Raw genomic sequence first — 24914 nt, 5'->3', positions numbered from 1 at the left:
GGATCTATAATCACCATCTCTAGGTCAGTATATCAGCACTTTTGCATTGCAAAGCAAAGCTCTCCATATTAGTAATGTGACAATCAGATTGGTACATGCAAAATAGTCGTCCTGACGGAGAAGTGACTTGGCTGGTCTTGAGCGATCTAGATGCCAGACACTTGTTGCGATATGGCAACTGCTTATCTGTGCTTATTCATATTTGGCTTATGTCTATTTCTAGCACTGTAAAATCAAATACATAATGCAAATGATTTTGTCTGAGTGTCAACTATATTGTTCTGATAATTGACAATTTTCCTTCTTCTCTAATCAAGGCCTGATTCCAATTATGCTGATTGCATTTCATCCTTCAGCAGCAGGTGAGTAAATATCCTAATCTTCAAAACAACACTAAATTATTATATTTTCCTTTTCATTATATATTCAGCATATGACCTAAACATGACTTAGTGATTACATTTTCACAAAAAGTAGTAACTGAAAAGTAAATGTTCTAAGTGGCCATACAGGTAATTTCGCATGACACTATATATGAGTAGTAGCAGCTATGTTCATTTTGAAAGTGTGTCATTCTCAAAATTAAGCTGAGGAATAAACAAGTTTTGCCATGATTTATATGCCTCAATTTACAGTGCTGCCTATGGAACTTTCAGAGTGAGCCATACCTCAATTTGGAGTAAATCAAAATTGCTCATGTCGTGTTTATGAATCAGACCCTCTGTCCAGAGAGTGGTTTGCCCTAACAGAGCAGGATTACTTGCCCAAAATTGTGCAGGGAGTTCTTAGGTGTGTGGACCGCAGCAGTGACTGGACATACTCAATTCTCTCTCTTCTAAATAAAGTCATATCATTTCTTCTACAAGGCGATTTCAGAGTACGCCTGGGTAGTGAACTTCGCTCCTTTTGCAGAGTTTGCGGAGTTTTCTGCACACCTCACTACGCGGAGCTCGTGGAGTGCAGAAACCTCTGCTTCGTGATGTGCAGGGGATTTTTTCCCCCACTCACGATCACGAACGGTGCGTTCGCGATCTCGAAAAGTAAGTTTGTGAGCGGTATACAAATGCATATGATTAATACTGTGACTTATTATAAGGTCATTAATGAATCCAAATAACTTACTATGATTAAATCAGAGCAACAACTTTAGTTGCAGATTGTATATTGTTTAATCTAAATGAGTTCCTTGTAAACACTGTCCTGTACTTCTTTCTAACGGTCTGAAGTGCTGTTTAAATACTTTATACATTGTCTCTTTGTTAAGCCTGACTGCTTTTGTGCCAAACTATTAGAGGGCTAAGAAAAGGTTAATTTGAGTGTTGCTTGTGTTTCACCTTGACAGAGATTGTGGTTGCTGCTTGAGTACAACCCTGCCAAGTGCCACGCATCACGGGTTTATATAACATATTTGAATGCTAGTATCCACAACTTTGCATTAAAATGGGGTTATCAGGCATAATAAATGTTCCCCTGTGCAAGGATCTGTAGCTCTAGGACCTGGTCACCCAATGCACTTCTGTGTGTGCTGCCCAGTACTGTCAGAGTCGGGCCCAGGTCAAGCAGAAGGTGAGTTGTTGCTGTGGGTACCTCCTCTGCCTGAGCCAGCTTGCATACATTAAATGTGGCACCCGTTTACTGTAACACTTTAACAGGAGAAAGGGGCTGCCCCTGGCCCCCTCCTCACTTGTCAACCTGATCTGGCACAGTGTTCTCCTTTGCGTTTTGGTCCTGGGGTTATCCAGGCATTTCATGGAAGAAAATAATTAAATATGTAAACTAGATGTTGCAACTAATAACTTTCTCTGTGCATTGAAATACTTTCTTCCACACAGTTTGGTTGCGTACCCACCACACCCCATGCAGGATCAAAGGTTGATGGGTGAATTGAATTCACTGATTACAGATTCTGTGCCTGTGCACAAGTAGGTGCATGCAGGTGCATGCAGAAGGATATAGCATAAAGATAGTGATGAGGAGACAATGAATGGAAAATTTCAATACAATGTGGGGAGAGAAAGAACATAGTGGGTACAAGTGACAAATTGCAGAGAAAGTGTCGGGAAGGAGAGAATGTGAGTAAATGAAGCACGCCTACAGACCTTAATAATGTTTAGTTCACAATCTAGAATTTACAGAATTATTTTAATTCCCACTCACAACAAATTATTTTGTATTACTGTTTAATCTGCTACTGCTAACAAGCATTGGTACACAACAGGGCCAGACTGGAATCCCAAAGGTTGGGTGGTGCAAGAGTGTAGCACTGCTGCTTGTGATATTGGGGGACGCTATTTCAGCGCTGCTGCAAAACCATCTCCCAGTAACAAAAAAATGCACCCCCACCCTACCAGCCTCCTGGGAAAAAGACAGATGCCTGTTACGACCAGTCCGGCCCTGGTCCACAAACAGGTTTTGTTGTTTTAGGGTATGTTGATTATTGTGTTATGTGTTTGGATGCAGTAATATCACACTCACATACACTCTGACACTTGTTGTTGCTTTGGTTTACTCACAAGGAAGTGTCACACATTTAGCAGTAGAATGTCACTCATTAACATTCTGAAACTATAGAAATGTCCCACATAAGTCATCTGAAGACTTGCCAGCTATGTGAATAGGGTTCCACCCCCTCTCACCCCCGTAACCCAATATGCAGCATATATGAACATCGACATACAGGGAAAGGGAAACCCATGGCCAAAAAGATCTGAAAGGTGCCTACAGAATGACTGAGTTACAGAAAAAGAAGGGCTCTGTACAGAAGAAGTCTCAATGAACGACACACAGGCTTTAAAATAGGTATGTTCCTGTGGCACCAAATGCCAGTTCTTTGAGAGCGATCTGACTTAGAAAGGTTTGCAGGTCAGTCTAATTGCCTGAATTCGCATCTCCTGTAATTTCTTTTACACTGACTTTGGAGCACTGAATAGGGGGCATTGCCACAGGAATGGCGCCATAAAACACAAGGATCGCTGAACATGGCTTCAAACATATAGGGAATGAATGGAAGGATGTTGAGCATTGCCAGACCCCTTTTCAATCAATCAATCAATCAATCCGGTGTCTTGTAAAGTGCAACTACTCACCCCTAAGCGTCTCTTTTTAAAAAAAAACTTTTAAAATAATTTTTATTAAGTATTTTCCAGTTAAACCAAACTCCCCCGCTCACCACCCCCCCCACCCTCCTCAGACAGTACATACAAGTTATAAGAAAAAGAAAAAACAAGATTTTCACATTGCGCCGGGAATCTTGACAAAAACCATTTCAGGTACATTTCAGGTACATCCAGAACGAACACACATAACATAAATTATCTTCATAGATATTTACTCCTAAAATAATTACATAATAGTGTGGACTGTAACAAGTTCAGAACTGTATGGAAATCTAGCCAGTCCCGTTATGTTCCCGCATCCACTTGACCAGTGGATCCTATATTTTCAAGCCCTTTTTACATTTAGCACGTCCTTTCCTTCTATATATAGCTGATTCTAGACTACATACTGCCAGAAATCTGGCGCGCCATTGTTGAAATCCTGGTGGGTTCGCATCCAGCCAAGCTGATGCTACGCAGATCCTTAGGACTGCCATTGCTACAACAATTAATCCTTGAGCATTACTTGGTCAACTACCCCCAGTTAACCCCAAGATTATATCTTCAGCTGAAATTTCTATTCTAGTTTTAAGAATTTCTGACAGAAAACTTGCGATGCCACTAATTAATTCATGTAGTGCATGACAAGAAGCAAAAATATGCACTAGATCGTCCGCATGCAATGAGCACCGAGGACAGACGGTTCCCTTACCAGACCCCCACTTAGCTATCTTACTGGGTGTGTAATATAATAAAAAACATGTCTTATAATACTGTGCTTGCAGGCTAGTAGATATTAAGAGGGACTGAGATAGCTCAGATGAACTATAAAAAATATCTGCTGAAATTCCCAGCTTAGTCTGCCACTGAGTGGAACATTTTTCCTTGTCATCCAGCGAATAGGCATTCATGTCTTTATATATTTCTCCAATAGCAGGTATTCTGTTATAAATCAAGTTTTCCAGAATTTTGATTATTTGAAATTTAGATCCTCCTCCCTCTTTTTTAAAGAGAAAATCCCTAACCTGAAGAAATTTGAAAAATTCCTTATGGTCTAATAAATACTCGTTTTTTAATTCTTCAAAAGATTTTAGCCCATATGGAGATTAAAAGGAACCAAGTTGGTCAATGCCCGCTAGTGCCCATCTATTCATACCTGCATCGTCAAAGATTTCTGGGAGATTAGGGTTATTCATTAGCAGTGTATAGTAAGATAGTCTACCAATTCCCAATGTTTTGCGAACTTTAGCCCAAACCTTATATATGCCTAAAATAGTTTTAAAACGGACTTTCTTCAAGTAATTATCGAGGAGTTGTCCAGAAGAGCCCTTCAGCACATTTGCCCAGAATTAGTTCCTGAGGTGTTGGAATTCTATCATTCGAACTATCCTCCATATTTAATAGCAGGAGCTCACGGCAATATCTAAATGTAGTTGCCCAATAGTAAAGTTTGAGATTGGGAAGAGCCAGACCACCTCTGTCTTTTGGCAACATAATAAACCTTAGTGCTCTCCGTGGTCTTGCATAGCCCCATATAAACCAAGAGAATAAACTCTCTATTACTTTGAACCACTGAGGTGTAAAAACTCCAGACAAATTGTCCTACATAAGTATAAAAATTTAGGTAAAAAGAGCATTTTTATTATATTACCTCGGTCCCCAATAGACAGATGCAAATTATTAAGCCTTATGAGATCTGTTTTAGTACGTTGCACAAATGGTGTTATCGTTGACTAGGTTATCCAGCTTTGATGTAATACTAACCCCCAAATAAGTGGCTCTATCGACCACATGATTATGACTCATTCTACTTTGTTGATTACGTTTTATCTGGGTTTTATCTTGATTCAATTTATACCCGGATACAACACCAAAAATGTTAGCCTCTTCTTCAATCTCTTTTATAGCTATACTGGGATCCGATGTGACTATAGCAATGCCATCCGCATATGCCAGTGTTTTGTGGCCCAATTACCTGTCCGTATAGGTGGAATTAATGCGTTATTCTCTAATCTATGGATGAAGGGGTCAATAAATATAGCAAATAATAGAGGCAAACATGGGCATCCCTGCCTAGTCCGTCGAGTTCTTTTCTGATAATGACCCATTAACCATTACTACAGCCGATGGTTCAGTATAAAGCCTCCGGACTGCCTTAATAAAGTTTTCCCTAATACCACTCCTTAACATAGCTGTCCATAGATATTTCCAGGAGACCCTATCAAACGCTTTTCAGCATCCAATAAAATATGTGCCATAGGGTCTCCTGAAACATCAGTAAAATCGAACAGCGAGATCACTCTTTGGACATGATCGGTGGTGGATCTTGCTGGGATAAACCCTTGCTGTCGATTAGATACTATTTTATGTATGACTGATGCTATGCGACTGGCTAATAACTTTGAATACATTTTTGAATGGCTGTTGATCAAAGTAATGAGACGATGAGATCCAAGTTCAGTAGGGGTCTTGTTTTTTTTAAGAAAATCACAATTTTGACCGAAGACCATGATCTTGGGGGTCGGCCTACATGAAAGATGTGTACAAAAAGGTCACTAATCATCTCCTGCATCTGCTGGGAAAATTTTACATAAAACTCTACGGGTATACCATCTATACCAGCAGCCTTCCCCTTGGCTAAGCTGTTTATAGAAATCAATATTTCCTCCCAGTGTGGGTTTTGATCCAGACTGAGCTGATCCTCTTCCACTAATTTTATCAGGGGAATTTGATCTAGATATTCCTCAATTTTCTCCTGCTCTACACCAGACTCCTCATACAGGCTCTGATAATACCTCTGAAATGCAGACTTTATTGCTTGAGATTCGGTTTTAGGGCCATAATCTGGGTCATTAATTTCACGTATCAGATTGGCGGTATTTTGTTGTCTGGTACGGCCTGCAAGCTGATGTCCGATCTGCTCACTTAATTCGTACACCATTTCTCTATGTGTTGTTGCCTTAAGTATAGCTTTTTACGTAAAAATATCTAAGATACAGTTTTTAGCGACCGCCACTAAACTTAATTCACTTTCGGCTTCCCGTCCCTCTTGCACTACCTTTATTAAACCTTCTTCGGCTACTCCCAGTTTACTATATAGTATATATCCATTTTTTGATTAGCCTCTCTGTTAGATTTTAATGAGAATTGAAGTGTTTCCCCTCTAATCCCTGCCTTTAAAGCGCTCCACACCACGTCGATTGTGGTACTCCCAATGTTGTCCTCCAAGAATCCGGGAATCCACTCGCTCAAATGTCTGCAATAATCCTAATTCAGCAGTAAGGCCCTCTCATAGGTCCAGATTGATGTACTAGGATTTATTATACCCATATCTAAATCTAACATTAAAGGGTTATGATCCAATAGTATCCGTGGAAGTTTTTCGATGAGGCAATTTGAGCTCAACTTGTCAGATGTAAACATATAATCCAGCCTAGCATGCATAGAATGTGGGTGGGAAAAAAAGTGTATCCAGGATTACCTGGATGTATTACTTGCCAACAGTCTATCAGACCATGGGTCTGACACATATTTTTAGGGGCGTGGAATACTTTTGATTTCCTCACCTTATATTTATATGCAGCATCTAATGACCAATCGGAGGGTAAATTAATATTATAATCCCCACAAACAATCAACGAGAGGGGCCAATGCACCATTTCATTATAAATGTAATCCAATACCATCGGATCGTCACATACACTTCCATATAGAGTATATAATGTCATCTTCTTATCATTATTATACTGGCATTCTGTGATTGCCCAATGGCCAAATTTATCAGCTGCAGATCCTGGGAACAGTATCCCACTCCCTTTGGCTAGAATAGCCACTCCCCTCATTCGTACTTTCTGTGTTGCTGCTGTAATCAGCCTATGCCCTAATGAGTTGAATAAATGCAGCTGCGACCCCTCCACATGTGTCTCCTGCATTCAACTGATACTGGCTCCAGATGATTGCATTCCAAACGCCACTCTTTGTCTTTTTTTAATATCATTAAGCCCACATATATTGACAGTAAGAATTTTCAACCTAGCCATCACCTATATTCTTGTTGTTCCATACTAGTTCTGTTGACTTCTTCCCTAGCGCTCCTATTTGCATTGCACCCCAAGTTCCCACTACCTGTCTGAAGTCTCCCTTCCCACCCCTAGCCCACACTCCCACCCTCCACCCCCCCATCCTTAAGGCAATCGGGCTCAATTATGAGCCCATATGATAGTGTCCGAACCACCCTCACCCACTCTCCCCCTCTCTCCTCACCACCGGTGTACTAATATGATCGGACTCTTCGGAGGTAACCCTGACTATGAAAATAAAACAGACTAAACAAGGAATGAATATCACATAATAAATCCCATAGAGACAGAGGGCCTTATAGGTAGAAACAGAATAACAATGCCCCCATTCAACTATCCTGATTAAGATGTATTGTCACTTGCTTTCAGATGTTTCCTTGCCCTTAACAGAAATCTCCTCCAGGACTTTCTGCGCCTGTATCTCTGAAGTAAGGCTACAGTTCTGGCCTTGGAATGTTACTTTAAGTTTGACTGGGTTCTGCAGATAAACTGTAGCTCCTTTATTTTGAAAGGGTGTTATAAGCTGTCTGAGTCTCTATCTTCTTTCCACTGTTGCGTGTGCGAAGTCCGGTTATGTAAAAAAAGAAAAATTCTCCCACTTTCTTTTCATGTTAGGCCTAGCCAAGTCATAGACAGCCTGTCGTAACAAAAAATTATCAAAGTAAATCAAAATTGCACGTGGATAGGGCTGAGGATTAGACGAACGTTTGGACATTGTGAAGGAAAATCTCTGTACGCGTTGGATTTCTCGTTCCCAATCCCAGTGTGACAACATGTCAATTGTGAATTTCCTAATGTCCCCGCCCTCTCTGTTCTCGAGAATCCCTAGAAGCCTCAAATTATTCTGTCGTTGATGATTTTCTGCTTCTTCTAATTTCCACATCACGTCTTTTATCGTGCTTTCTTGTGATACAGTCTGATTTTCCAATTTTGCCACAGTATACTCGAGTACTTCAGTTCGGGTTTCCACCATACTTAATCTCTCTGAAATCTCGGTACAGGTTTTCCTTACTTTTTGCATTGAACCTTGCAATTTTTTTCAGAATCAGCCGTGCCAGACGGTTTTCCGTTTTAACTTCATCTTGGAATGACCTTAAGGATTGCAGAATTAGAGAGAGGGAAGGTTCAGCAGTCTGCTCAGTACCTTTCTCGGTAATTTCCTGTGGAGTTTTATCTGTTAATTTCCCTTTCTCCGTTAGCACATCCTGGGTTAGCAGTTGAGTGGCTGAGTAATCCCAGCCTAATTCCTCCACTTCCTCCCCAGAGGTTCTCTTGTAGTTCTTCTTCTTTCCCCCAAATGATCGCTTTGCTCTCCTTAACAATCTCTGATGTCCCTGGATGCTACAGTTGCTTATTGAGAAATCCCTGCTGGCATCTTCATCACTGCTACTAGACACTTTAATGTCTGATTTACCTGATTTCTCTGTCAATGGATAGAATTTTTCCAAGGAGTCAGGAGAGAGATAACCCGCCTCTGAGTGATTTAAGTTTCCTCCCATAACGCCAACACTCTGTTTGCTTTCGTTTATCTGGTCTGGTGACCTGCATATCCTTTCTTTACTCGTTGCTGGGGTCCCTTCTGGCTCTTTCATAGAGGAATTACTTTCCGTGTCTGGCACAATTTCATTATTATCTCCCCAGATCCGCTGATTGTCGACAGATCCTTCCAAGGTTCCCAATACGGTGTTATCGCACATTGACCCCCATGAGGTTTCTTCAACCTGTTGTACCGCAGCTGTTTCCTTTAGACTGCCCTTGGAATTCATTAAAGAGTCAGCTCCCCCTTCACTGAGGGTAGTATCTTGTTCAACCAGTATCCCTTGGGCCCCAATCTCAATTCCGTTCCCCTTCATTTTGTCACTGATTCTGAGGGGCAGGAACATACTAGGAATAGCAATTTGTTTTTTTCCCCATGCTTCCCCACTGGCAACTCCATCTGCAAAGCGTTGCTTTTCTTTGCCTGTTCAGTTTAACTTTTTACCTTTTTACCTATCTTGTCTCCCTTACCACTTTGGGGGTCGCCTTTCTTGTCATCCCTCTTCAAACCGGTCTCCTCGTGTCATCCCGGTGCAACTTTCGGTTGGGTGCTTACTCACGTTTTGGTCCGAATGCCTCAAGCCGCCATTGCTGGGAGTTGGATTCCGCGAATCCCGCAGGTGTCCCGGTAACCAGGCAACCCGACCCGGCAGCTTTCCAGCCCGGATAATGTTGCCAGCAGGAGCCGAGCCAAGGACTTCCAGCGCTCGCAACAGCCTTTAACTTGACTCCTGAACGGCTGACCTCCACAATTTGACATGCTGATCAGCAGCTTGAAATGATCAGCCCACCGAAGATTTTTCCCTTACATGGTCCGTCTAGGGTCAGAACAATATCCGGAGAGGACTGAGAGAGGAGGAGGTGAGCGTCTGCGGTCTCACTCAGACGCCATCTTGCCTCATCACCCCTAAGGGTCTCAAGGCACTGAAAGGGGGCTGCTGATCTGTCTATGTGCTGTGGTTCAGTCGAAGAACCAGGTCTTGAGGTCCTTCCTGATATGAGGCTGTGATGGTGATTACTTGAGGTGGGGTGGCAGGATGTTTCAGGTCTTTGCTGTCAGGAAGTATAAGGATCTTCCTCTGGCATGGTTTTGCGGATGCATGGCATGGTGGCCAGGGCCAGTTGGGCAAAGCGGAGGTCTCTTTGGGGTGCATGGAATACGAGGTGGTGGTTGAGGTACACAGGTCCCGTGTAATGTATGGCTTTCTAGGCATGTGTGAGGAGCTTGAAAGTGATTCTTTTGTTGACTGGGAGTCAGTGGAGGTCTCTCAGGTGGCCAGTGATGTGGCTGCGGGGGGGGGATGTTGGGGATGAGTCTGGCAGAGACGTTCTGAATGTACCGCAGTTTCTTAAGGAGGTTCTGGGTGATGCCAGCATAGAGTGCATTGTCTACTTCTGATGAATGTGTGGGTGACCGTCTTAATGTACTTGTTGGGGATCCACTTGAATATCTCTTGGAGCAGGCAAATAGCGTATTGAAGCAGGATGATGAGACAGCATTGATCTGGTGGTTCATGGTGATTGAGGAGTCCAGGATGATGCTACAGTTTCGTGCATGGTCTGTGGGTGTGGGCAGGGGTGACCCTTCCACTAACGCGGAGGAGCTTTGCTCCACTGCTCTCAGAGCAGTGGAAAAGGGAAAATTAAATAATAATAACAAGGTTGTTATCATTTTATTTTTTGTTGCTGTGGGCTGGGTTAGGGCAGGACATGGCTGGTAGCTCAGGGAGGTGAAGTGAACTGTGCACACTAAGTGCGCATGACTGCTTGACCGGCCTTCTTGTCCCGGCCAAACTGTCATGTTTACTTTGCATGTTCCCCACCAGGCTGCATTGCTCAGCCCAGTGGAGATCATGCAGAGGCCCCCAGTACCAATCTGAGTCCCAATCTGAGTGCTGATGCACGGCACTCAGACCAATCACAAAGCTGCTATGGGGAGCAAAGCATTGCAGCATTGTGATTGGTTCAGGGGAGCTGGTGTGCTTCCGAACTCCTCTGCAAAAACTGACGAGAGACAGTAGGTAAGTGTTTTAAAAAAAAATATTTTGTTCCTCCTGCCCCACCTCCCCTCCCCCCCGTTCCCTGCCAGACGCTACTGAGTATGGGTGAGGGGTTCCAAGTGCTGCGGGCCACCAGTGCAAGCAGGGGCTACTGGGCCCGATTGTGGGTATTAAAGCCTTTTTCTCCTGATGTCATTGGGGCCTACTTACTAAGGGCCTAGAGCAGCTGGGCCAAGAACCCTTCAGCACCTGAAACAGTGTAGCATGGATCGAGCTGTCCAAGGTTTCTCGGGGGAAAGAGTTACTGCAGGAGGGTAAATAGAGGCTCACAACTCAAAATGCTTTCAAGAGCAGCAATAAATGATTGTCCATTGAAGTACTGTTTTTTAATGAAAAAATAAGTATTCACATATGAACATTAAGGAAAATTACATGTACACAAACAATACACACAGTCCCCCAAGGTGGAGCTCTAGTGATTGAAAGGCAGGTCCCTGACTCCAACTTGTCTCTCACATACGGTAGTGGTTATTTCCCATTCACCATAGGTGACATTCAGCTTAAACCCAGGAATCCAACTCCGGCCCTCTTCCAAAAGTCAAGTGTTCCAGCACCCAAAGCACTATGCAGCAGAACAAGTTCACCCAAGGCCTTGCCTTCCAGTCACTATTAGTCACTCCTGCAGGGGTTGCATTACTAGAGTCCCCAGGAGCATTTCACTCTTGGATGCCGTGGAGGGCTACAGCAGCAACGAACAGTGGGTAGCACTCACTGCTCTTCAAGGGCAGTGGCTGGGCACCCACAGCACTTCCTCCCATGAGACAGTAAGTTCCTCAGATCCTTCTCATAGGTGAAGGCAATCACTCATGTTCCTATTCTCATTAGGGGCTTGGGCACACACAGGCCAACACAGTGTCCTCTCCTCTTGACGGCGGCGTAACCAGGCTGTGTTCCTTGTTTTTCACAGTGGCCTTGACTGGTATACGGGATCACCAACCTCACTCCACGCCACTCCCGGGCAACAGCAAGATGGGCACAGCATTAATTTTCACTTAATAGTGGCCTCTTCCGGCAGGTCCTCATGTTAGCTCCCCCTGTGACAGTTCTCCTGTCCAGCTTGCCCGCAGTCTGCCACCCTCTAATACCTTCGATTTGTACCCCCTCTGCTTCTTTTCTGCTCATTTGTCTGCTTGTTTTCAGCCTTTTTATTGCTTACTTCTGACCTTTATTGTGCCTCTATCAGCTCATTTCCGACTGCTATTTTTCCTCTTTCTGCTGGTTTCTGACCTCTAATTTGCCTCTTTCTACTCATTTCTGATGTTCATTTGCCTTTTTCTGCTACTTTCTGACCTTTATTTTGCTTCTTTCTGCGTGTTTCTTCCCTCTTCCATGCAGTGATTCTCCTCCTCTACATACAGCCCTACTGACAGCTTGACAGGTGACAATTTTGGGGTCTTCAATCTCCGCTTCTCATAGTCCACTTCTGGACACCAAATGGGATTTATGGTCTGAGCCTTTTAAAGTTTGTGTTTGGGGTCTGCTTCCATTTGAAGTGCCCACTCCTCTGTTGTGCCCTTCCTTCAGAAAGTCTGTGACAGCAAGAGTTCCTCCAAATGTAATAACCCCACAACAGGCTCACACCTGGATGTCGGTCACAGTAATATGTACATCAAAAGGTTACCCCAGGGCCCAAGCCCTCCGATTTGTGATTCTGCCCCATCTCCTGCCCAAGATGTGCTCAGGTACCTTTGCAGTGACCTCTCTCTGAATCAAAGAGCTCCCTTTGAATTGTACTGAATAGCCTGGCTCTCCTTCCTCTAGTATGAATCCCACCGACCTCACAGGAACGCAGCAATCCACAAATCTCTCCAGGGGATTCCTCTACCTCCTCATGCTCCTCCATCAGCCCTGGATCTCCCAAAATTGAACCGAGACACTTCCATGTATTGTACTATTTACAGACATACATACATACAACACTCACATACAACCACACACGTGCTGCACAGCGCTACATATTAACTTGATGTAGGCCAAAGGTGAGAAAAGCTAACAACAGCATCACTTTAAATGAGTTGGCCAATAGGTCTCTTGTCAGTGACACAGGTAAAAAGGCCTGTTCACTTCTACTAGTCATTACACGGTATGCTCCCAATGCACGTAACTCGCTCATGCTAGGTAACTCCTGTAAAGGCAGTAGACTTTCACCACTACAAGGGTAGCACTTTGGACGCACCCTCCTGGTCCAACAAAACCACAATCCGTGAGACAAATTATATGTCATGGTATACACGCATGATCTGTGTTCTCCCTTGACAAGAAAAATCAGCTCCAGGGATCAATACACCTTTGCAGCTGGGGCACAGTTGGAAGAGCCAATGCTTTAGTTCAGTAGTATGGAGTCCAATTGATAGAATATTTTCTAGTAACAGGACTCTAACATTCTTCTTGACCCCTTTTAATTGTACAAATTTGGAGGCCATCCAACTTTACCATGTGCAGGATTAAATTTGATTATTGCTGTCTCAATCTAATAATATGCTGAGTATCATCAGCTTAGGCAAGCACCATAAACCCAAAGGGAAGGTGAGCTTTGCATGTTGAATGTGGAAAGGTATAGATTATTGAGGGACATCACAGGTAATCAGCAGAACTAAAGAGCAGAAAGGTAAGGTTTTCTTCACCTGGGAACACTCAGCCTGGGAGAACCTAAACATCTATAGAGCACCAAGATGCACGGAGCAGCAAAACAGCCAACTAACAATGACTTGTCAACCATGTCTTAAGCTGCAGATTGGTTGAGCTGAAGTAATACTGTCTGGTCTACAAAGTATGGAATCATATAGGGTTTATTAAATACAGCTATGACGACTAACTAGATCCCATGCTGAGGTTGACAACCTGCTTGGTACCAGTCCAGGAGCTCATTGCATTGGAAAGCCAGTGCACAAGATACTTCTCTATAATTTTGGCAATGGCAGCGAAAAGAGTTATTGACCTGAAGTGGACCAAAACAGAAGGATTCATGCCTGTTTAAATGCAGAATGACTATTTCTGTTTGAAGTAGAACCGGGACCATGCCAGAACTGTTAAAACAATGTATAATATCAGACTGCATCAGTAGAATACCCAGATGTAAACTATCTATTAAAATCCCTACTGGGCAAGTGTTGTCCAAACATCCAGATTTAACCAAAGAAATAGAAATGCTGATTGCAACTTTGGCCTTTGCAAACATAAGCAGAAAACACGCATGTTGTGCCCATGATACCATTGAGATATGGATGGATTGTGGCAAGGAGTGAATATACTCATAAGTATCAGAGATTTTCTTAATAAAGAATCGATCAAGCTCTTCATGGAGACTTTGTAATGGCAAGCCACTAGAATAACTATTGTATTTGAAATAATTAGCTATAGAGAAATGATTGATCGATATATAAAATGGAGATTCAGGTGCTTAAAATGATGACTTTATATGTTTAAAGACATGCTTTGTAGTCTTTCAGCTGGGCTTTTAACTAGGACAGTTACAGTGTCTGCTCCACTTGCAAGGAGGATATCACACATAACCAGGCACAGCAACCTTTTTTTTTTTTACGGAGTTTTATATAGCGCGAACTTGACCCTGAATCGGGTATCGGAGCGCTTTACATAGCACCAGTTGCGTTACATGAGGACACATTTACAATATTGTAAACGTACTGTAAAAATCGTTCCCTCAACTATTAACCTTTATAGACTCAACACTCTTCTTGTCTTTTCTCCTGACATAAAACCAATGGATTTGCAAACCTATTAAGTTCTCATTCATAAAAGCAGCAGATCTTCTCTGCTTTCCAACCATGTGGGAAGTAAATACATTTTAAATGAACTTGGAGACCAGAGAGGGATTTTCTTTGACAGTTCATCTGCCTGACTGTGCTTTTGGAATATTTGAGAAAGAGATGCTCCCTCGTCAGTCCTTCTGGATCCCCCCTATAGTGTCTGCAGTGTGATAACAAAAGAGCCAGTTGACAGCCCCAGCTCAACTGGGAAATCCACGGATCTATGATGGTGTGGCCTGTACCTGGCCTGAAACGAATTCGTAAACTCTGTTGGAAAGCCACAGCATTACCTGCTGCTGGCGCTAGTTGTTTTCATCAGGTCAGGGATAACCCTTTCCCATACGTGCTGTATCTGTATTTGTATCTGTATCTGTGCCTGGTATTTAGAAATAATCACATGCTCTTCTAAAAGATGTGCATTTGTTCCCCGTAATGTAGTGCTAAATAGGTAGGGTAGGTTTCTGGAGGATCAAAAACTGGGCTTGCCAAAAGCTATTTCCTTTCCAATATGTTTTTCATTCAGGAAAGGGTGCTGTGGAACAATGTTTGAATTTACAGTTAATCCTGGGTAAGTACTCACCTGCCAAGCACTGTCCTTTGTACTTGCCATTTATGGATTTGTCCACAGCTTTTGGCCACATTAATATGACTAAACTTTGTCTCAAGCTGTTGGATATGGGTATTGTAGTCACAATTGTAAATGTCCTACATGTTTTACATGAGAATTTAGCTGCTGAATTACGATATGGTCCTGCGGGTGCAATCCCAGATACATTTTCATTGGCTTGAGGAGTGCAACAAGCATGCATTTTTGCACCCCTTTTGATTTTTTAATATATTAATGTGTTATGCCCTCATTTGGTTGCAGCCGCAGATTATGCTGTTCTGTTGGCTAGGACTTTGCGTGCCCTGCGTAGTTTGGTAGACTCCTTTGTTTCATTTATGGCACCCTAGATTTGACAACAAATTTTGGGAAATCACATATAATGGTGTTTTGTTATCTCGTGGGTCACTTATAAATCAGGGGAGAGGGTTCTTGCCAGCCTCAGATTAGAACCTCACGCATGAAACTTAGTGAGGCAGCAGGGGCGATTCTGAACCTCCTACTGCTCAGCTTCAGTGGCTCAGTTTTTCCCTTCTCGAGAATCTGTAACCATCAATGTGTTCCAGCAGCTCTGTATGTTGCAGGGATTTGGGGATATAAAAACTCTTCCACTCTACAGACTGAGGAAAACCATATCCGCAGACGTCTTTTTAGTCTTCCACCATCTAGCTCCCATTTTATTCTCCACTCAGAGCTTATTTTACAATTTGGATAGGATTAGGTTGGCCCTGCTATGTTGTTGGTTAGCGTTTGGGCCAAGGCTGAGGCTGTTTGTAATGGGGAGATTACCTTAGACTGCCTCAAACTTGATAAGGGGCCTCCTTACACCTCGGTTGAACTACGTACACAAAACTCTTAATGAAAAGGGCTTGCCTGTCTTATTCGCTGCACCACATTCTATAGTTAGTTCAGACAAACTATCGGTTAAAGGCGAGTACAGGGATGTCTGTCTGAGCAAACGACTAGACCAAGCATTTCACAAATGCTCAGTGAAGGACTATATTGTGACCATAGCATCGCCAGAGCCAGTGTCCTTTCTAGCTCTGGAACTTAACAGATGGGAAAGATCTCTTCTGTTTCGCTTCAGGGCAGGCACTGTCTGGACATTGTTGTGTTTCCAGGTAGATGTTCATCACTGGGAACCTTGTATATCCACCTGCCCTGTAATGCGGCTTCTGTGCAATCATTGCTGTATTTTCTGTTCTTTTGTACTTTTTTTAGGTTTCATGTTATTTGTTTTCTTAAACGAAATGTCTAGGCTTTAGGAAATGTAATGCAGCCTTATTGTATCTGCAGCAACTTGGTAGTCAGGACTTTTGCTTTAGAGTTTGCTCCTTTTTTAAATCAGTGGTAAAGTGCAGAAAATCTATGGAAGGTTTTTAAGTTACCTTCTGGAAGCTGTGTATGTGTCTCCTAATATCATTGGTAAAGTTATATTTCGTTTGGGTTACTACTTGAGCAGAGTGGAAGCCCCACTCAAATACTAAACACAATCCTTATCAGGGTGCACTGAAAAAGTCACTAAATAAACCTGTGCATAACCCTCTAGTAGCTTGGCACAAAGTAGTCAGGCTCAACTTACATGCAATGTGTAAGGTATTTATACAGCACACCAATAGTGATAACGTGAAAGCACAACACAAAGTCCCAAACCGATTTAGAGCAATAGTATAACATGTGATTAATAAAATGACAACTAAAATGACAAAAATCCAATCAGTAGAAGCAGAGATATACATTTTTAAAGTTTAAGCTGAAAATACCTCCAAATAGCTTAAAGGGTTATCTGGTCTCACTGTAGGAGGGGGAAGTCTGATGTTCTGGCCGACCCGGATGAAGTACGATTCAGATACAGATACCAGGTTCTTCCCACTGATGAGTTACTTTCTCAAGTCCATGCAAAGAGCTGCTATTTGTGTTGTTGGAGCGTGGAGCAGGTCGCTATTTTGGACAGTCGCTGTTGTAGAGTGAAGAACCAGTGGTTACTGGAGCTTCACATTTGCTGTCATCATGGGTTGTAGCTGTCAGTGCAAAGTGCAGGTCTTGCATTGGTGGTAGTTGCAGATTGTCGCTGTTAGCATGAAGATGAACTCCTGCTGGAGCTTTGCGTTGGCAGTCATCGCAGTTAGTTACTTTGCGGTCATGAGAAACACAAAACTTCTGTATCATCATGTTCTCCTCAGGAAGAGTACCCTCTGATGCCAGCCAAGGGCCAGGATCTGTGGGGCAACTTTTGGGGATTGGACTCCAGCAGAGGCAAGAAGCAGGGCTCAACCAGGTCCCATTGTTACTGGTCCGCTGGGTAGTTGGACGAAGTCTTCTGGGAGTTTGTTGTGTCCTCTAGCTCAAACAGTAGGTCAGCCAACCGACCCTTGGAGATGCTTTTGGGGTGCCTGAGTTCAAGGCAAGCAGGTCCAATCATCCTTCTTCAAATAGCAGGCCAGTATTTCAAGTAGCAGGGCAGTCCTTCTGGCAGGAGGGCAGGCCTTCTTCTCACCTTATGCATAGCATCCAAGTCTCTGCATGGTCTTAGCCCAGAACAGGTATCACTACACCTCAAGCCCTACATTCCTGCAAGATCTCTTAGATCAGCGGTCAGTGGTAACCTCATCTTTCCCAGATTTAAAAAAGTGAGATGGGGTGACAGGAGTTTCACCGCCATGACGGCCGGGCTCTGGAACTCCATGCCACCAGCACTAAAGAAGGAAACTAATCTGCTAAGATTTAGAAAGGGCTTGAAAACCTGGCTATTTAGACATTGATCTTCAACCAAGTCTACTCAGTCTTTTCTGTCTGAGGGTAGCGCGTAGACACCTCAGGGTACATGTCACGCTTTATAAATTCTCATTTAATTTAATTTAGTTTAATTTCATTTCAATCTTCCACAGGTCCAAGAGTGTTCTGATAAGAGGTTCTGAGGGACCCGCTTTTATGTCTGGTGCAAGCCTTTGTGTAGAGGAATTCCCTGACCCACCCCCAAAACTGGGTTTGGCCAGTACTTTCTCTTCCCCTGGTCCTGGTTCTAAATTGGCTAGGGTGAGAAAGACTACAGGAGGCCTTTTGTGAAGTTCCTGTGTGTGTGTTGAAGTGTAATCCGGTTAGGGTACAGCTCCCCCCAGCCATCCTGTGAGGAAGACCCTCTACCCGAACACCTAGGCTTCCTTTGCGTCATTGTTTGGAAGCAATCCCCAACACACATCAGTAGAGCCATGTGACCCAGGACACTGTCCTACCACTTAAATAACATGTGTACTGCCTTCTGAGCCTTTAGAACCTATCTTAAGGGTGTCAAATAAGTAATATAAAGGGAGGTTTAGACCTGGCAAAAGGTTTATTTTGCCAAGTCGAAATGTCAGTTTAAAAATGCACTACTAGCTGCGGTGGCAGGCCTGAGACAAGTTTTAAAAGGCTACTTTAGTGGATGGCACAGTGAGTGTTGCAGGCCCACTAGTAGCACTTATTAACAGGCCCAGGGTACATGTAGTACCATATACTAGTGACTTACAAGTAAATCAAATGTACCATTTAGGTGTAGACTAATCTTACCATGTTATTAAGGGTGAGAACAAGCACTATCCTACTAAAAATCAGAAACAAATATGTGTAGAGTCCTAAAAGCCAACAAAAACGGGTTCAGCAAAGAAAGGCAAAATCTGGATGACCCTGCAGAGAGGGCCGAGTTCAACACTGGATATGGTGTGGTATAATCAGACACAGTATTTTTCTGTGAGCTAGACATAGCTGGTTAGGAATGATTAAGACTTCAGGGCAGATTTACCAGGGCAGTGCTATGTCATGCATTATTTTTTTTTCACTAGAAATTTGCCCCTAAAGTAGCAAAAATAACACTTTGCACTGCACTGTGCTACTTTGCAACAGGGAAGTCCCATAAGTGATACCTGGGCACTCCAACATTACAATCATCAATTTTGATGCACAGTTATATCTGCAAATACTTTACCTTGTAGCAATAAATAAAAACTTTTTTCAGGTAGATGTTATTTACAAGAAATATATTTATTTTTCCTAACATTTCACACATTGCATGTGTGCTGCACGGTACATCACACACCCAATGTGGCAAATGTGTTAAAGTTTGTCTAAGCATTGAATTTGAACTGGGAGGGTACCTTTCCAGGACAAAACCTATACTAGACAGCACACACACTCACCTTTGCATGTGTGTGTGGAACTAGGCAGCTTATTTGTGTGCCAGGGAAGAGATCACTAGCAGGGCATATTTAGTAAGCATGGCTCTATGTTGCCCTCTTTCTCTAGCATAACTTTGATTGCTGCACTGTCTAAGGCTTTAATTTAGTAAATGTACCCCTTCATATTTCCGAATAATTCTGATACCTAGCCCCTGGGCACAAGGGAACCAAACACGAGGTGCTTTTCTGTGGCCTTCCAAGGGGGTCTTGCATGACTAAACAGATGCTGCAGCTCTACCACCTTCTATTTGGATGGCAGGCCAATCATATTCAGGTGGATTCTTTGTGTGGGGAGCCTGATTCCTGTGGCAGTGAGGGGAGTAGTTTTTCTTTATAGTTCGTGCATATGACCTGGATGGTTTAGTAATGAAAGTGAGAAACAGAAGAGAGCTTCTAATAGTTCCACCCCTAATTTCAAATCTTTACATCACAAAAGCCATCTGCAGAGAGCCAGGTTGTGCCTGAGCCTGTTGAACCAGCTACAAGTGGCTGGGGCAATATGCCCATGATCTGGACCAGTGGTTTCGATGCACCAATGCCTGGCAGCTTAAAACCTGTATGTATCTCTATGAGCATCCTAATCTGCCTTGACCTGCAACTTTCCACGCTTTATCCGTTCCTTCAATACCCCCTTGCAGGAACTTCAACTTAATTGAACCACTCCGCACCAGGATCAAAATACCTACTAGTCAAATCGACAACCTGGAAATGGCAGTTTACCACTTCGAAGATGAAGAATGCACATTTTGAAAGAGTGACTTGAAGTGCCCCGTCAGCTCTCTTTGATTTAACATCACTTCAATGTATGAGACAGCATGGTTCATCCCACATAATCATTACAGCTCTCATTGAATCACTTTAGACTATCCTGGACCCCATTTAACTCTGTATCAATTTAGCATTTTTAACATTTCGATATTTTCTACAAATTTCTACCAAGTGTGTGCTGTGGCTAGTATTAGTACAACAAAATCTACTAAATAACTTGGTTTAGGCTTTTGACCTTAATTGTTGCTTGATCGGCATTCTCTGGGTTAAGATTTGCTGCTTAGTCCAAGATGCCAATGTTGCACTAAAGCATTCCCCTTTCAAACAAGTCTATATTTCTGGCTCATGTTAAGTTAGACTTCTAACAGCTAATGTCAAGAATATGACCTTTTGTCTCCAATAGGGCAGTATCTCAATTGCCCCTGGGATGAATGGGTATACAAACTACACAAACCCTAAAGGTTTGGAGGAACCAAATTAGGAATAGGAAGGTGGACAAGGAGCAGATGAGCACCATAGTAACAAGATTAAGGTGGAGCCTTGGACTCCTCTATGTTACAAAATACCAATCATGGTTGTCAAAGGACATCTAAGACTGTAGGAAAACAAAAACTTCTGAACAACAATGCATGAAAGAAACTTCACTCTTTTCTTCTGATTTGATTGACTGTCATCTCGTTTTCATGTCTCGTTTTCATGAGTGAGACGATGAGTTAGACACAGTGCCATATTACGGTGTTTGGTCATTCACATAACTGAATCCCTACCTTATAAATCATATTCTAGTGAAGTCAGTGAGCCTTTACCTCCTTTCCAAAACACTCAGGGTGATTTCTTTTTTTTTACATTTGGAATATTTTGTAGCTAAAGCTGTGTTTTTATGTTTATTTTCTTAGTTCTTTCTAGTAAATTTGTTGGATGATATGATGAGTAACTATGACATCTCTTCCTTCTATTCTTTGCAGATGTGTGTGTTCCGTGTCAAGAAGAAGCATTTTGCCACAATACAGAGGATCCTCAAATCCGTTTTGAATGCTCTGATGCACACTCCCCCATCAAACTCAATATTTCAAGCACTCTCATTGAGTTCACTTGTGAGAAAGACGGTGCTTCATTCAATGTTAATGGTATGTAGCTAAAGCAATGCTCAGTTCAGCATCATTCCCTGATGTACATGTATACTGGGAGGTAATACTGCCTTTAAAAATGGGGTGAGGGTTTCCACTGGTGCTATAATAATACCTCCTCATTTTGAGTCCCATATAAAAATCAGAGAATATACTAATGATGCACAATTTTCTTTATTCCATTTTGAAAAAATTGGAATCTTGTAGTTTGTTTACTGCACAACTTCGGCAGGGAAAGGTGCAACATTTGTGCGCCACATGTAATGCCGATTTCAATCCAAGACAAGCAGGCGGCATAATAAGCATGCTATAGACCAATTCGGGAGGCTGTTTAAAGAAACTCTATGAACTATGGCGGCGACTTTGTGGCAAACTTTGTAGCCACACTTGCACATTACCAAGGCTACCCGAGTTGCACTGTAGCAATGACTTGCCATTGTGTTTCACTTCAGTGCATACATGACTATAGAATGTTGACTAGTTTTCTGCTGGGAAACATTCGAAAGTACGCCTGGCTATGGGCCAAATTTCATAGTACTTCTCACTTCTGGGTGATTTTCCACACAACTCTACAATAGTCCATATTTATATAATCTATTATGCATGGATTCCCGATCATGGTGGCACGTGCCTTTTACCTAAGGTCATTCCAATATATGCATAAAACATCTTTTGGATGATATTTTATGGGCATCTAAGGGCTACCTCTAGCAGACAATACAATACACGGGTCTCCTGGCAGCATCCCAGTTGTACCTTTTACTTCTACTCAGCTGTGTTCCATGGGTACACTCTCCTCCTCCTAATGAACGTCAGTGTGAGTTTGGGTCTTTTTAAAGCACAAAATACCTAGGGAGCGTTTGATTTTCTCATAAGCGATAGTCAAGGTGGTATGTGTTTTCTCTTAATACAAAGCAACACCTGCTTTACACTCACACGTCCCTCTGACCTAACAAATACAGCATAGAAGCAACTGCACATGCTTGTGTTTGGTGATGTTCATGCACTCATCCGTGGTGGCAAAAATAAACCTTGGATTGTTGTGATAAAAGGAATGGACATGCGCACTCAGAACGAAGATAGCTAGCAATCCAACCAACTTGTGTCTTGATTAAACATTGTATTACTGTCTCTTTCTTCTTAACAGAAAGCTCTATATACAAATATGTATAGAATTTCTTTTAAATCTTACTTAATACACAACAAAATCTATCAACAACCAATATCTGTGTGCTCTTCTTATAATACACATTTTTAAAACCTATCTTAATCCACAATCTATAAGTCCATCTAATGTCATGTTTAACACACATAGTTGGTTTCTGATACCCTATGTTGTTAGATTTTATCACATATGAAGACCACAGTACTGCTTGTCATTTGTATACACGGCATGAGAGAAGCCAAATATATGTTCTTCACACATAAGGTTTTACTGGGCACAAATAGGCTTTTTTTCCAGCCACACCCTAGTGACCTAGGGCCCGATTCACAGAACTAACTTAAGACAAAATCCTAAACTTACTACCATTTTGGTATTCACAGAAGGCACTTACTCATTTCGGTATTCACAGAAGTTAGGAGTCCTAACTTTAGGACTCCTAAATGCCTTCTGTGAATACCGAAAGTCTTAAAATTAGGATTTTTCTCAGTTTAGTAGTAGTATAGTTAGGACTCCTAACTTTAGGACTCCTAAATGCCTTCTGTGAATACCGAAAGTCTTAAAATTAGGATTTTTCTCAATTTAGTAGTCCTAAGTTTAGGACTCCTAACTTTAGGACTCCTAAATGCCTTCTGTGAATACCGAAAGTCTTAAAATTAGGATTGTTCTCAGTTTAGTAGTAGTATAGTTAGGACTCCTAACTTTAGGACTCCTAAATGCCTTCTGTGAATACCGAAAGTCTTAAAATTAGGATTTTTCTCAATTTAGTAGTCCTAAGTCTTAGGACTACTAAATTGAGAAAAATCCTAATTTTAAGACTTTCGGTATTCACAGAAGGCATTTAGGAGTCCTAAAGTTAGGAGTCCTAACTATACTACTACTAAACTGAGAACAATCCTAATTTTAAGACTTTCGGTATTCACAGAAGGCATTTAGGAGTCCTAAAGTTAGGACTCCTAACTTCTGTGAATACCGAAATGAGTAAGTGCCTTCTGTGAATACCAAAATGAGTAAGTGCCTTCTGTGAATACCAAAAAGGTAGTAAGTTTAGGATTTTGTCTTAAGTTAGTTCTGTGAATCGGGCCCACCGTGACCACAGCCAAAATGTGTTTTAGTATATAACACTTCTTTTCAATGTAACATCTTGCCTCGTTTTTACTTGCTCTTTTAATGACTAACATAGATTTTTCTTCACACACAATTCTTCATTACAGGACCAATTCTCATTTGTTTAGTCCCATATCTTTAAATTGTCTTCATAATGCCCCCCCACCCAAAAAATCAAATAATAAACCTGCGTTTCCACACCCAGCTCTACAAGAACGTCTGTCAAAATAAAACGTACATGACAAAATCTAATGACATATGTGTACATATCCCCACAAGAAATTAATAATATATTTGATGTAGCTTGTAAGTTAAATTAGCGTTTTTTCCTCTGAGCCGCTCGTGGCCACCTGATCTCTGTGCCAAAATAATGATACTACTGTCCTACTTTGAGTACGGCATTTTAGAATTAAGGGGCATATTATCAAGACAGGCGATAAAATTATCGCCGCTTTAGCGGCAGAAAACTGCCGCTAAAACGGCGATAATGGGCTTGATAATATGCTCTATGGAATTCCAATTGAAGCCCATGTTAGATGTGAAGGACATCTAACATGAGCTTCAATTGGAATTCCAGAGAGCATATTATCAAGCCCATTATCACCGTTTTAGTGGCAGTTTTCTGCTGCTAAAGCGGCGATAATTTTATCGCCTGTCTTGATAATATGCCCCCTAAGTCCTTAATATGTTTCAAAGATGGGACTATGTCATGTTAATTTCTGGGAAAACGTTCTGTGTTTTGACCTAGCCCCGAAACTCTAAAGGAATAAATTAATAAAACTGGATGAGAACCAGAACAGACCATCCTGAAAATTTGGAATTTAGCTCAACTAGCCAATATATGAATAATTGTGCAAAGGAAAGCAAACCCCATTCACGCCAACATTTTACGAGTGAACAGGGAAAGTGCTTGATCATAGTATACACTGGGGTCTTAGTACAGGGTGTGTTGGCTACGTCTCTAAATGAAATTGATGATTTAAAAATTAATATTAATGGTAAAGTGAATTACAATAGACTAATTCTGTACCCTAATTCCTACTGAAAATAGGGCAGTTGGTTCAAGAGAGAATATTGCTGACAAGACCTGTGTGAGAAATTGGGTTGTTGTTTGACTGGGATGAGAGCCCTGGTGACGCATCAGCTACAATCCATGGCAGGCTGAACTATAAAAACTCACTAGATTAACCTATGCTTAACAGTGGGCAGCTAGGCACAAAAAGCAGTCAGACTTAAATAAGAGGCAATGTGTAATGTGTTTACACAGCACACAAACAGCAATAAAGTTAAAAAAAAACACAAGAACATTTTAATAAATAACTTGACACCAAAATGACAAAAATCCAATCAGTAGAACTGGAGTTATAAATTGTTGAAGTTTTTTGTAAAAACTAGCTC

General features: G+C 42.0%; 1 protein-coding gene across 25 annotated transcripts in view; it reads left to right on the top strand.

Moving 5' to 3' along the window:
- LOC146809181 (uncharacterized) overlaps positions 1-24914 on the top strand; it is a 1126689-nt gene that overhangs the window by 885241 nt on the left and 216534 nt on the right. For 21 of the 25 annotated variants that reach the window (XR_014966360.1, XR_014966358.1, XR_014966357.1 and 18 more), the window contains 2 exons: positions 318-362; positions 21086-21247. Coding sequence is in view for 18 of the 25 variants with exons in the window: in XM_085615993.1 (XP_085472119.1) it covers positions 318-362; positions 21086-21247 (207 nt within the window). In the remaining 7 variants the exon portion in view is untranslated. The remainder of the gene's footprint in view (positions 1-317; positions 363-21085; positions 21248-24914) is intronic. The other 4 variants (XM_085615998.1, XM_085615999.1, XM_085615997.1 and 1 more) reach the window with 1 other exon arrangement.

The sequence above is a fragment of the Triturus cristatus genome, chromosome 7 (assembly GCF_964204655.1).
Source record: "Triturus cristatus chromosome 7, aTriCri1.1, whole genome shotgun sequence".
NCBI lineage: Eukaryota > Metazoa > Chordata > Amphibia > Caudata > Salamandridae > Triturus > Triturus cristatus.
The sequence above is the reverse complement of the archived record's forward strand: the minus strand, read 5'-3'. Positions and strand labels throughout refer to the sequence as shown.